The 12,416-nt window shown below is 43.2% G+C and overlaps 2 protein-coding genes across 4 annotated transcripts in view; both read left to right on the top strand.

The window, feature by feature from the left end:
- LOC121868414 (cytosolic 10-formyltetrahydrofolate dehydrogenase-like) overlaps window positions 1-2,330 on the top strand; it is a 25,214-nt gene extending 22,884 nt beyond the window's left edge. For all 3 annotated transcript variants that reach the window (XM_042369031.1, XM_042369028.1, XM_042369029.1), the window contains one exon: window positions 217-2,330. In XM_042369031.1, coding sequence (XP_042224965.1) covers window positions 217-472 — 256 coding nt within the window. In that variant the 3' untranslated portion in view covers window positions 473-2,330. The remainder of the gene's footprint in view (window positions 1-216) is intronic.
- On the top strand, window positions 847-7,153 carry LOC121868227 (extensin-like). Its single transcript, XM_042368537.1, has 4 exons — window positions 847-898; window positions 3,983-4,227; window positions 4,708-5,742; window positions 6,224-7,153. The coding sequence occupies exons 1-4, from the start codon at window positions 847-849 to the stop codon at window positions 7,151-7,153; spliced, it is 2,262 nt and encodes a 753-aa protein (XP_042224471.1).
- The last annotated feature ends 5,263 nt before the right edge of the window (window positions 7,154-12,416 follow it).

Here is a 12,416-nt window from a genome sequence, read left to right on the forward strand (position 1 = left end):
TGTATGTGAATTGACTACTGTAGTTCTGAAATTATCCTCGTACAGTAGTGTTTCAGCTCTTGCACAATTTTGTGCCATTTCCTTCCTTCAATAAAGTTCCTGTATCCCTTAACACACACACACCCACACACACATCCCCCCCTCCCATGCGAACATTGGGAGAGGAGTTTAAGAAGTAATAGACAATGTTAATATTCTCATCTTGTTCCATTTCAGAGAAGTTGAGGAGGTGGTCACCCGAGCCAATAACACCGAGTTTGGTCTGGCCTCTGGAGTTATGACAAAAGACCTCAGTAAAGCCCTCCTTGTGTCCGAGAAGCTAGATGCTGGCACGTGTTTTGTCAACACTTACAATAAGACAGACGTTGCCGCACCATTTGGAGGATTTAAGCAGAGTGGCTTTGGGAAGGACCTTGGGGAAGAGGCACTCCATGAGTACCTCAAAACCAAAACCATCACATTTGAGTATTGAGTGTGAAGAAGATATGGATCTACTAATTCTCATGTTGGTAGATTTTTTACCCACATGTTAACATATAAGTGCACCTTTGGGGTCTGTCTGGAAATGGGTTACTCCATATTTTCATAATTTTGTATGTAAACTGAATCTGTGTACAGTCATTGATATTTCATCTCATAAATGATCAATGATTGTTATCAGAGAGTTGCGTGTCAAGTAGCTCCAGTTCTAATAGACCCCAATTTAACCGAACCAAGCCATTAATACTGGCCTATTAGGACTGGGGTCAATTTAATCCATCACCTATCGGACAACTTTTATCCACGTAACATAAAATTGCCTTCCTCGGTAATAAGATCGGTAAACCAACGAGTCTTACAAGTATCATGAACGATACTCTTGGGTCACCAGCCACCGAGGGGAGGATCTTGTTTGGCTGTGAGTGTTGTATAAGCGAGACATGTGTGAAGTAGAGTGAAGAATTTCACCCTCTAACCCAGTAAGACAAAAATATCCTTTTTTTTTTTTTTTTTTTTTCAGTCATAAAAAATCAGACTAATGGCAGAAGTAGAATTGTATGATATATATGTGGGTATATGGTGGTGTATAATTATATGAAGAAATGTATACAGTTAATGTCTAAAGAAAGAATTAATGATTTTGTGGTACAGTACACATTTATGTGTCGGTATGAATCATGCAGTAGATATGATCATGACTGTTGCTCTTGTATCTTCCAAAGGCTTGACACTGCTGAAGATAAAAAGGAAACTAGAGTAGATATCTGTTTAAACACATTAACTGAGACCTTGTGACACCTGGCCCTCACACAGTGCTTTACAGTGCCTGTTATCATCTATCCCTAATGCAGGATTTTGAGATCATAAATAACTTTTGCAGATTACATTACAAGATCTGATTTCCCTCTAGTTGCCTTTGAAATAAATACTGTACTCTGATGACTTGTTTTATAAAACGAAAATAGGTTAGAAGGTAATAAAAATGTCTGAAGTGACTTGTTGATATTAGAAGTCGATTGAGGAGGAAAATACTCGTTGTCTGGAAGTTTTTGTTTTAGGAAATTAAGTGACAAATTACAAAGTTACAGTGATTGTTGGTTTCATGAATTTGTAGAGCAATGACAAAATTGATGACCATTACTCTTAAGTCACTTATTATATAATGTGGTATATAACTTGTTTGTTGAACCTTCAAAATGACATTTTTTATCCTGGAATAATTCAGTCTTTGTATAATTCATCTACCTTTGGTTATGAGTGAAGATAAGTAGCAGAGTTCATGAACATGTTAATTGATTGATAAGAAGAAGCCACCAATGTATTAAAAATTGTCCATGTTTGGGAGTACTGTATATTAATACAATTGATATCTTGTGCCAACAGAATTGATATACACCCTGTTGTTATTTTCATAACTTGTTGTATGATGAATGATTTTGCCTGGTGTGAATAGAGAGAGATAAGAGGAGCATGAATTGATGTTAGTGATAGTTATTATATAACTATTTTGTTAATTTGTAGTAAATTTGTTACATGTAAATGAAATGCGTTTCTCTACATCTTCTTATATTATCAACATTTCTTTTTAATACTTTACATGTCATTGGAATAATTTAAATGGACCATTGGTTAATTCCTCTACATTGTGCCTCACCAGGAGTGTGGTGTGAAGGTGTTTTGCCTTCATGAACCTGATGAAATACATTGAAGTGAGTTCAAGAACTTTAATGTAATATATTGTGAAGGTTTATCCACAAAGTGCAGTTTGACATTTTGTTCTTACAAGATTATACTTGTGATGTCTTTAAGTTTGGATGTAAGCCTGAAAGGGGAAGTAAAAGTTAATGGTCTAATCTTGTTTTCTATTAAAATAAATCAATCTTGCCTGCACCATATCAAGTACTTGCTGTGACCAAAGATCAATGACGTTGTACAGCTCCACTATTAGAAGCATTATAATGTGCCCCTCCACTTGATCCACCATCCCCCGCTGTATCTACCTTTAAAAGTATACATTGTATATTTTTTTTAAAAATCTACTACAGTTCTGAACTGAGGACAGTCGTACACATTCCCAATGCACCAGAGCCAGCCAGTGTACATCATGTCAGCCTGCTGCCTCCATGGCTGTAGGCAGTTTTAGTTATTTGGATTATTCAACAATTACCATAGGGTGAAGCTTCAAAGTTGTTCTGTATTTTATATTTCTTAAACTCGTTTGTCTAAGAGGTAAGGGTACAACTGATGCCAAAGGAAGAGATTATACCCTCTGCATCTACTGTACTATACATACTTGTTTTTCATCAATTTTCTGTTATTATTTGTTACCCAGAAACACTGGATGATTTTCCTCCAAGTTTGGCGTAAGTTTAGAGGAAATATTCCTCAAACAAAGGTTTTTGGAAAGAACAGAAAATATCCAACTGGAGGATATCAGCCGGGGACATTTGTTTTGTAATACAATTAATTCTTGTTTTGAAATACATTTGAGGAATATGCTTTATTTACAGATTCAGATATTATATACACAGTAATTGGGGATTTTTTTTCTGAGCTGGGGGGATTCTGGGAAGTTTTTACCATATTATTCAACTTAATTTCTCAGATTGTTACTCATTTGGTGAGTGCCCCATAGTTAAAATACACAGTAGCCAAAATCAAACATGAATGTTTATTGCAAATATTTTTTATGCTTATAGTCTTCACAAATTTTAGTTAGTAAACTTAAATTTGTTTAGTATTTTTAATTGTGCACCATTATTAACAGAAGATAAACTAAAAGGTAAACTTTTTTGTGATGTATTGTGTGAGAATTCAAATTTAATACTTACCAATTGATTTATCTGATGCACCAGCAACTGGGGTTTCAATAGCATGTGTAGTACTAAATTAAGAAAAACAGCACCTTCCATATATACTAACAAAATATTTAGTTTTATTTCTCATGTACTGTTCTGTCATTTGGTTTGTTTATTCTTAGTTTAATTGCATTAGCTAGTTGTTTTTGTTGCTGGAAGGCCTCTGCTATTCCTTGATTTTTTAGCCATTTCCTCACACTGTTTTCTTTGTTTCTAACTGTTTCTTTAACAAAAATTTCCTCTTATTTTCTTCCTGCTACAACCTCTTTTACTTTAACATTCTTCTACACCTACTGCTGGAAAGTTTTATGTTCCTACACATCATAGAGTCCCTCTCCTGGGGGGGGGGGACACACACATGCCCTACAGCCCTGATATATATATATATATATATATATATAATTGTCTATATACTATATATATGTCCTGGGTTATATATATATATTATGATCATCAGAAAGGTTAGTTAAGTTATTAGTTAAAACCCACCAACAACAAACCATTTTTACTTGCCCCTGTATATTAATCAGTTAATCACTTTACTACAACCGATGTTCATTATAATACTGTAACTAATTGGCAGTTAGTCCTCTACATTTTATACTGTACCACTTTATTAAGCTTTTCAGACCCCTCCAACACAGTCCTCCAGACCCCTCCAACACAGTCCTCCAGACCCCTCCAACACAGTCCTCCAGACCCCTCCAACACAGATCCTACAGACCCTCCAACACAGTCCTCCAGACCCTCCAACACAGTCCTCCAGACCTCCTCCAAACACAGTCCCCAGACCCCTCCAACACAGTCCCCAGACCCTCCAACACAGTCCCCCAGACCCCCACACAGTCCCCCAGACCCAGCCCCCACAGTCCCCGAGACCCAGCCCCCAGTCCCCCCAGACCCTCCCCTACACAGTCCCCAGACCCTCCCCCCCTACACAGTCCCCCAGACCTCCCCCTACACAGTCCCCAAACCCCCCCCAACACAGTCCCCAGACCCTCCCCACACAGTCCCCCAGACCCCTACACAGTCCCCCAGATCCTCCCCCTACACAGTCCCCCAGACCTCCCCCCACACAGTCCCCCAGACCCCCCCCCCACACAGTCCCCCAGACCCTCCCCCCACACAGTCCCCCCAGACCCTCCAACACAGTCCCCCAGACCCTCCAACACAGTCCCCCAGACCCTCCCCCACACAGTCCCCCCCCAGGCCCCTACACAGTCCTCCAGACCCCCCCCCCACACAGTCCCCCAGACCCTCCCCCCTACACAGTCCCCCAGACCCTCCCCCTACACAGTCCCCCAGACCCTCCCCCCACACAGTCCCCCAGAACCTCCCCTACACAGTCCCCAGACCTCCCCCCACACAGTCCCCCAGACCCTCCCCCTACACAGTCCCCAGACCTCCCCCCACACAGTCCCCCAGACCCTCCCCTACACAGTTCCCCAGACCCTCCAACACAGATCCCCCAGACCCTCCAACACAGTCCCCCAGACCTCCAACACAGTCACCCAGGCCCCCACACAGTTCCCCAGGCCCCCACACAGTTCCCCAAACCCCTCCAACACAGTCCCCCAGACCCCCCACACAGTCCCCCCAGACCCTCCAACACAGTCCCCCAGGCCCCCCACACAGTCCTCCAGACCCCTCCCCCACACAGTCCCCAGACCTCCCCTACACAGTCCCCACAGACCCTCCAACACACGTCCTCCAGACCTCCATCACAGTCCCAGACCCACCTCCAACACAGTCCTCCAGGACCCTCCAACACAGTCTTCCCAGACCCCCTCCAACACAGTCCTCCAGACCCTCCAACACAGTCCTCCAGACCCTCCCAACACAGTCCCCCAGACCCCTCAAACACAGTCCCCCAGACCCCTCCAACACAGTCCCCCCAGACCCCCTTACACAGTCCCCCAGACCCAGCCCCTACAGTCCCCGAGACCCAGCCCCTACAGTCCCCCAGACCCTCCCCACACAGTCCCCCAGACCCTCCCCCCACACAGTCCCCAGACCTCCCCCCTACACAGTCCCCCAGACCCTCCAACACAGTCCCCAAGACGCCTCCAACACAGTCCCCAGACCCTCCAACACAGTCCCCCAGACCCTCCCCCACACAGTCCCCCAGGCCCCTACACAGTCCTCCAGACCCTCCCCCCCACACAGTCCCCAGACCCCCCCCACACAGTTCCCCCAGACCCTCCAACACAGTCCCCAGACCCCTCCAACACAGTCCCCAGACCCCTCCAACACAGTCCCCCAGACCCTCCCACCAGTCACCCAGGCACCCCTACACAGTTCCCCAGGCCCCCTACACAGTTCCCCAGACCCTCCAACACAGTCCCCAGACCCTCCCCTACACAGTCCCCAGGCCCCCACACAGTCCCCAGACCCCTCCAACACAGTCCCCCAGACCCTCCCCCACACACAGTCCCCCAGACCCCTCCAACACAGTCCCCCCAGGCCCCCTACACAGTCCTCCAGACCCTCCCCCACACAGTCCCCCAGACCCTCCCCCCACACAGTCCCCTAGACCCCCCCCCACACAGTCCCCCAGACCCTCCCAACACAGTCCCCCAGGCCCCTACACAGTCCCCCAGGCCCCCCCACACAGTCCTCCAGACCCTCCCCCACACAGTCCCCAGACCCCACCAACACAGTCCCCCAGGCCCCACACAGTCCCCAGACCCTCCAACACAGTCCCCAGACCTCCCCACACAGTCCCCCAGACCCCTCCAACACAGTCCCCCAGGCCCCCACACAGTCCCTCCAGACCCTCCCCCCACACAGTCCCCCCAGACCCTCCAACACAGTCCCCCAGGCCCCCCTACACAGTCCTCCAGACCCCACACAGTCTCCCCAGGCCCCCCCACACAATCCCCCAGGACCCTCCAACACAGTCCCCAGACCCCTCCAACACAGTCCCCAGACCCTCCCCCACACAGTCCCAGGCCCCCCACACAGTTCCCCAGGCCCCCCCACACAGTTCCCCAGGCCCCCCTACACAGTTCCCCAGACCCCTCCAACACAGTCCCCAGACCCCCCACACAGTCCCCCAGGCCCCCACACAGTTCCCCAGGCCCCACACAGTTCCCCAGACCCTCCAACACAGTCCCCCAGGCCCCCTACACAGTCCTCCAAGACCCCCACACAGACCCCCAGGCCCCTACACAGTTCCCCAGGCCCCTACACAGTCCTCCAGACCCTCCAACACAGTTCCCCAGACCCTCCAACACAGTCCTCCAGATCCCTCCAACACAGTCCTCCAGACCTCCAACACAGTCCCCAGACCCTCCAACACAGTCCCCAGACCCTCCCCCACACAGCTCCCCAGACCCTCCCCTTCACAGTCCCTCAGGCCCCTACACAGTCCTCCAGACCCTCCAACACAGTTCCCAGACCTCCAACACAGTCCTCCAGACCCCTCCAAAACAGTCCTCCAGACCCTACACAGTTCCCCAGACCCCTCCAACACAGTCCTCCAGACCCTCCAACAGTCCTCCAGACCTCCAACACAGTCCCCAGACCCTCCCCTACACAGTCCCCCAGACCCTCCCCCTTCACAGTCCCTCAGGCCCCCCCACACAGTCCTCCAGACCCCTCCAACACAGTTCCCAAGACCCTCCAACACAGTCCTCCAGACCCCTCCAACACAGTTCCCAGACCCCTCCAACACAGTCCCCCAGACCCTCCCCTTCACAGTCCCTCAGGCCCCCCACAGTCCTCCAGACCCACATAGTCCCCAGAGCCTCCAACACAGTCCCCCAGAGCCCTCAACACACACCCACACCCTCCCCACAATCTCGAACTATTAAATAAAAATACAGGGTATCAGGTAAGATTCAGTTAAGAAATAACTTCAATAATATTTATATCACAAAAACCAGATATATTTGTTTATTCTAGACCAGTTATTAATGCTGTTTACAGTGGTGGTGATGAAAGTTTGGGAGAATGCGTAATTATTGAGTTATGACCACCCGGTTCGGCCAAAAGTGGGCTGGGCTTCGAAGTACTGTAGTGGGAAAATGTGAAATAAATCAAATAAATAAAGAATAATATAACTTATTCTGGTCATTGTACTCTATTACTGGGTGATTATTACGTAAATAATTACATAAGGTTTACGCTCGTTACCCGCCGCCGGCTTATAATTTAGGCTCGTTTGGCGTTTTTTTTAAAACATTAAAAAATTACTGGCTAGAATAACACCTAATATACTGTAATGCTAAATCTTATTATTATTTGTTTAAACTGTAAGGTGGATACCATAGGCCTTGCAGCCCAGTGAAACTTTGGGTACGACCTTGCGAGTTAACAACCGGCCGGCAACTGTTTACTTAACCAAAACTTATAACGTCATAATTAATTATACTAAGCATTATTATTTAACTATATCCAAGGAATAACTATTTCTATTGGTCACTGAATATACACGTCTGTGAAATTAAATTACGTGTATATAATGGAGACTAGAGGTGCGGGGTGTGGGCCTTACCTGCCTGTGTGAGCTGGAACCGGTCGGTGGTGAGTGTTGAATGAAAATTGGCAAAATTATGCGAGTCGAGGCCATATATATGAGGGAACTTTCACTTAACACGGATTTTTTCCACATATACGCGGTGAGTGTCCGGCTCGAGACGCTATTTTTAGATTTGCCCCACCCGCCACCCTGCCTGACTGCCTGTTTTAGCTCATAAAATTCATACAAATTACCCGGCCAGAATATAATTTACATTGCTGGAATTCTTATAATTTGGTGATCATTTTGAATATAAACATCATATATTTTGCATTAGACATACAAATTTTAGATAAAAATTTTTCTCAGAGTAACTATGTTATCTTTTGTGCAAAATATATGACATTTATATTCAAAATATTCCTGGTCTTACAAGGAATCCAGCAATGTCAATTATATTATCCTAACTTTAGTTTGAGGTATTATTTATTAAAATTTAGTGGTTATCCCACACATCTCCTTGGGACGGTTGGTGGGGGGTGAGGGGGAGGGAGGGACGGACCGACCATCTGTTACCCTGCGAAGAATTATTTTTTTTTTTTATTAACTGAAGATATTTGTTTTAGTTCATAAAATTCATACAAATTACCCGGTCTGAATATAATTTACATTGCTGGAATTCTTATAATTTGATGATCATTTTGAATATAAACATCATATTTTTGCATTAGACATACAAATTTTAGATAAAAATTTTTCTCAAATTAACTATGTTATCTTTTGTGCAAAATATATGACATTTATATTCAAAATATTCCTGGTCTTACAAGGAATCCAGCAATGTCAATTATATTATCCTAACTTTAATCTGAGGTATTATTTAATACTAAATGTTAAAAACCCTGGAAGGGAGGATTGGGACTGACCGTGCGGTTGGAAGAGGGGGGGAGGCAAGGTGGGGTACTTTGATTGACAGATAGTGTCGTGAAGATTATTTTTTTTTTATTAACTGAAGATATTTGTTTTAGCTCATAAAATTCATACAAATTACCAGGTCAGAATATAATTTACATTGCTGGAATTCTTATAATTTGGTGATCATTTTGAATATAAACATCATATATTTTGCATTAAACATACAAATTTTAGATAAAAAATTTTCTCTAGGTAACTATGTTATCTTTTGTGCAAAATATATGACATTTATATTCAAAATATTCCTGGTCTTACAAGGAATCCAGCAATGTCAATTGTATTATCCTAACTTTAATTTGAGGTATTATTTATTAAAATTTAGTGGTTTTCCCCCAAAAATTTCTCTGAGAGGGAAGAGCCGGCAGTGTAGTGTGAGAGTGGGAGGGAGTTGAGTCCATTATTTGAATGGACATTAACTTGGCGACTGTATTTCTCTATTTTTCTTAAGTATTAATTGTGTGCATGTACCATCATAAAATTAAGATGTTATTTTTACTACAACATAGGTATGTGCCTTCAAAAAGTGGAGTTTGGGGGTCGGGCCGGTTTCTATTGGAATTAATCCCATATGTTCTGTTGTTCACTTAACGCGGATTTCACTTAACGCGGGACCCTCTGGGTTCAATTGACCGCGTTAAGTGGGGTACAACTGTATTCTTAGAGACAAATTTTCTTCTATAGAAAAGTGTGTGTGTATAGGGGGTTAGGCTTTTATTAGGCCGATTAATCTTCAGGTGATATAAGCTGGGGGCTAATCCTTACATGACTTAAGTTGGGGGCTGATCTTCAGGTGATATGTATATGTATAAGAATGTTGTTGACTGTGTGCTTATCTGACAATGCTTTCCTTGTAATAATAATAAGGGGTAAGAAGAAGGTCAGTATTTTTTTTTTTTTTTTTTTTATTCAAAATTTTTTTAATATATACATAAACTTATTTTTTAACAAATAACAATATCAGCATATGGTATACGTGTAGTATTTGGAGTTTTTCAATCATTTTTGTTGTTGTCTGGAAGTGGGGTGATGCAGCCTCTGTCATCTGGTGGTGGTGAAGTAGCCTCCTGTCATATAAGCCTGTCTCCTGTGCTTCACTTCTGTAAGGTTTGATGATATAAATAGTTATATTGATCTTCAAGAGTGAAGTGCTTCCCCATCTGGAGTACTGTCACCCCATTTGGTCCCCGAGATATGCTAGGGACGGTCATTTGGTTGAAAATGTTCAAAGGAGGGCCACCAGACTGGTGCCTGCACTTCGGCACCTCAGCTCCCCTGAGAGATTGGAGGGCCTGAACTTGCCTAGCTTATACTACAGACGGGCAAGGGGGGACTTAATTGAGGTGTATAAGCATCTCAGGGGGCACTACTCAGTCGAGTGTCCTTACGTGGAGCTGGCAGACGCTCGCTCCACAAGGGGTCACAGCTCAAGATTGAAGAAGCCGCAAGTCCAGAAAACTGTGAGGGCAAACTTTTTCGGAGTGAAAGTTGTGAACTCTTGGAACAATCTACCAGAGAGTGTTGTGACGGCATCGAGTGTGAGCTCTTTCAAGGTCAGACTTGACCAACACTGGAGCAGGTTCAGGTACATTCAGGAGCCAGTGCATGCCCAGTATTTGCCAACAGTGCGTAACACGAATATAAATTACACATGCATACAGATGACTCGAGAAGTATTGTGTTTTATTATACATGAATATTAATTATTTACTAAAGAAAATGATTCAACATTGGTAAATAAACAAAATGTAGAACAAATGAAAGTGATTTGGCACCAGCGCCTAAACCACCGTCTTAACAATGTTTTTATTTTATATTTTCGTCTTTAATAAATTTTCTTTGTTTTTTATTTTATATCCCAAGCAACAGTTATTTTTGTGTATATAATGATGGGAATGAACGCGGTGATGAAAGATAACCTTTTGCTTGTGCATACATTTGCAGAACAAGATTTTAATGTGTTCAGGAAGCTTATTGCACATCTCTCCTCACACTGGAATGTACCCCCATTAGGGTCATGGCTCTGTGTCTTTAATTTTGACAATGTTTCTAATACTTCCCCCCATCCAAGTCTGCGTAACTACAATCTTTTGCCTCGGTCTGATATGCCCACTTGTCTTAAATTCAGATTTAGTGTGTCGGTAACCTTTCTTGGCCCTTCGACTTTCTGGTTTAGCTTGGTTCCTGGACCTAACATACATTCTTCTAATCATTTGTTGCGACCCATCTGGAAATTTTAATGTTTTAATTTTGTCAACTGCTGCATGGTTCATATGTAATGGTCTCCCTGGAGTCAATGGGTTTGACTTGGGGTATATATTTTATAAAATACAGTAGTTCACTTCACTGGCCATGATATTCTCCGAGTCAGGCCAGTGAATGCTTTTCATTTCCTCCATTGTCATAATTGCCATTGTAATGTTTGAACCTTGACCTGCTCTAATGTACCAAGGAACAGTTAAAATTGAAGGACATCATCACATGATGGCTGGTGCCGATGGGGGCCAAATGTTCCAACTTGGCCACCTTACCCTCCTTGTTAATGAAGTGATCTAGTGGCTTTGGTGTTTGTTCCTCTCTATAGCGAGGTGGATCTTTAACATGTTGGAAAAGGAAATTGAGTTTCTTTAAACAATTGCACGGTTTTTAGTGGTTTAGTGAACTAATTTCATTCTTCCAGTCAGTTTCCTGAGGGTCACCCATAAGGAGGTGTCTCGAGTTGAACGCTGTTGTCTATTAATGCCTATGAACTGCAGTTCGGGGATCTATAAATACACCCAACAAGGGTTCTCTTATCTTCAGTTGAATTATACACAATTTTTATTTTTTAAAAACCTTCTCTCCCTGCAAGTACCTTCAGCTTGCTGGCTCTAAGGTCCAGTCTAGCATTAGTAACCACACCCCTCTTAAAAGTTACACAAATAACTAGTGTCAACCTTGGCATTATTGACTTGCCAACATCGTTATCACGCAGTCCCAGTTTGTCCAATACTTTGTTCTCAAAGTTCATTTGTTAATAATAGAACCATAATGTGTAGTGACTTAATACAGGTAACTTCTTGCATTCTATATAAACTTTATAACTCTTGAAACAATATTGATTTCCTCAAAGCTATAAATGGTGGCATTTTAAGTTTTTTAATTATCTTTATTAAACTTGACAAGGAGCATTACGTATTAATATTTTCTGGGCTGTCTGTTGACGTGTTTTTACAGTTTGATTAATCTGGCATGTACTGTAATTGTAAATGTTGGTTTCTTAAAACTTTAATTCTAAGTTTTGCCCTAATTTGAACCTTTAATATTATGTAGTCTTGTCCTGAACTTGACAATGGATAGATATATTTATTTGGAAAAAAAAAATTATACACTACTATATGAAATAGAATTGGCAGATATGAATTTTGGGAGGTATCACCTAGATATTGAATAATTGGTTAATTATTGATTGTCCTTCATAAGTGGAGAGAGAAGCAGGTACAGTACAGTACATTATTATATATGCTACTTTGTGTGGATGCTCACTGTGCACAGCTACAGTTTTGAAGGTCAAGAACTGAAATATTTCATGGATATGCATCCCATTATTGTTAAAGGTATTAATATAAAGCTGAAATCTGGTACACAGTACAGTACTTACCGTA

Source organism: Homarus americanus, unplaced genomic scaffold (assembly GCF_018991925.1).
Source record: "Homarus americanus isolate GMGI-L3 unplaced genomic scaffold, GMGI_Hamer_2.0 scaffold19318, whole genome shotgun sequence".
NCBI classification, from domain to species: Eukaryota; Metazoa; Arthropoda; class Malacostraca; order Decapoda; family Nephropidae; genus Homarus; species Homarus americanus.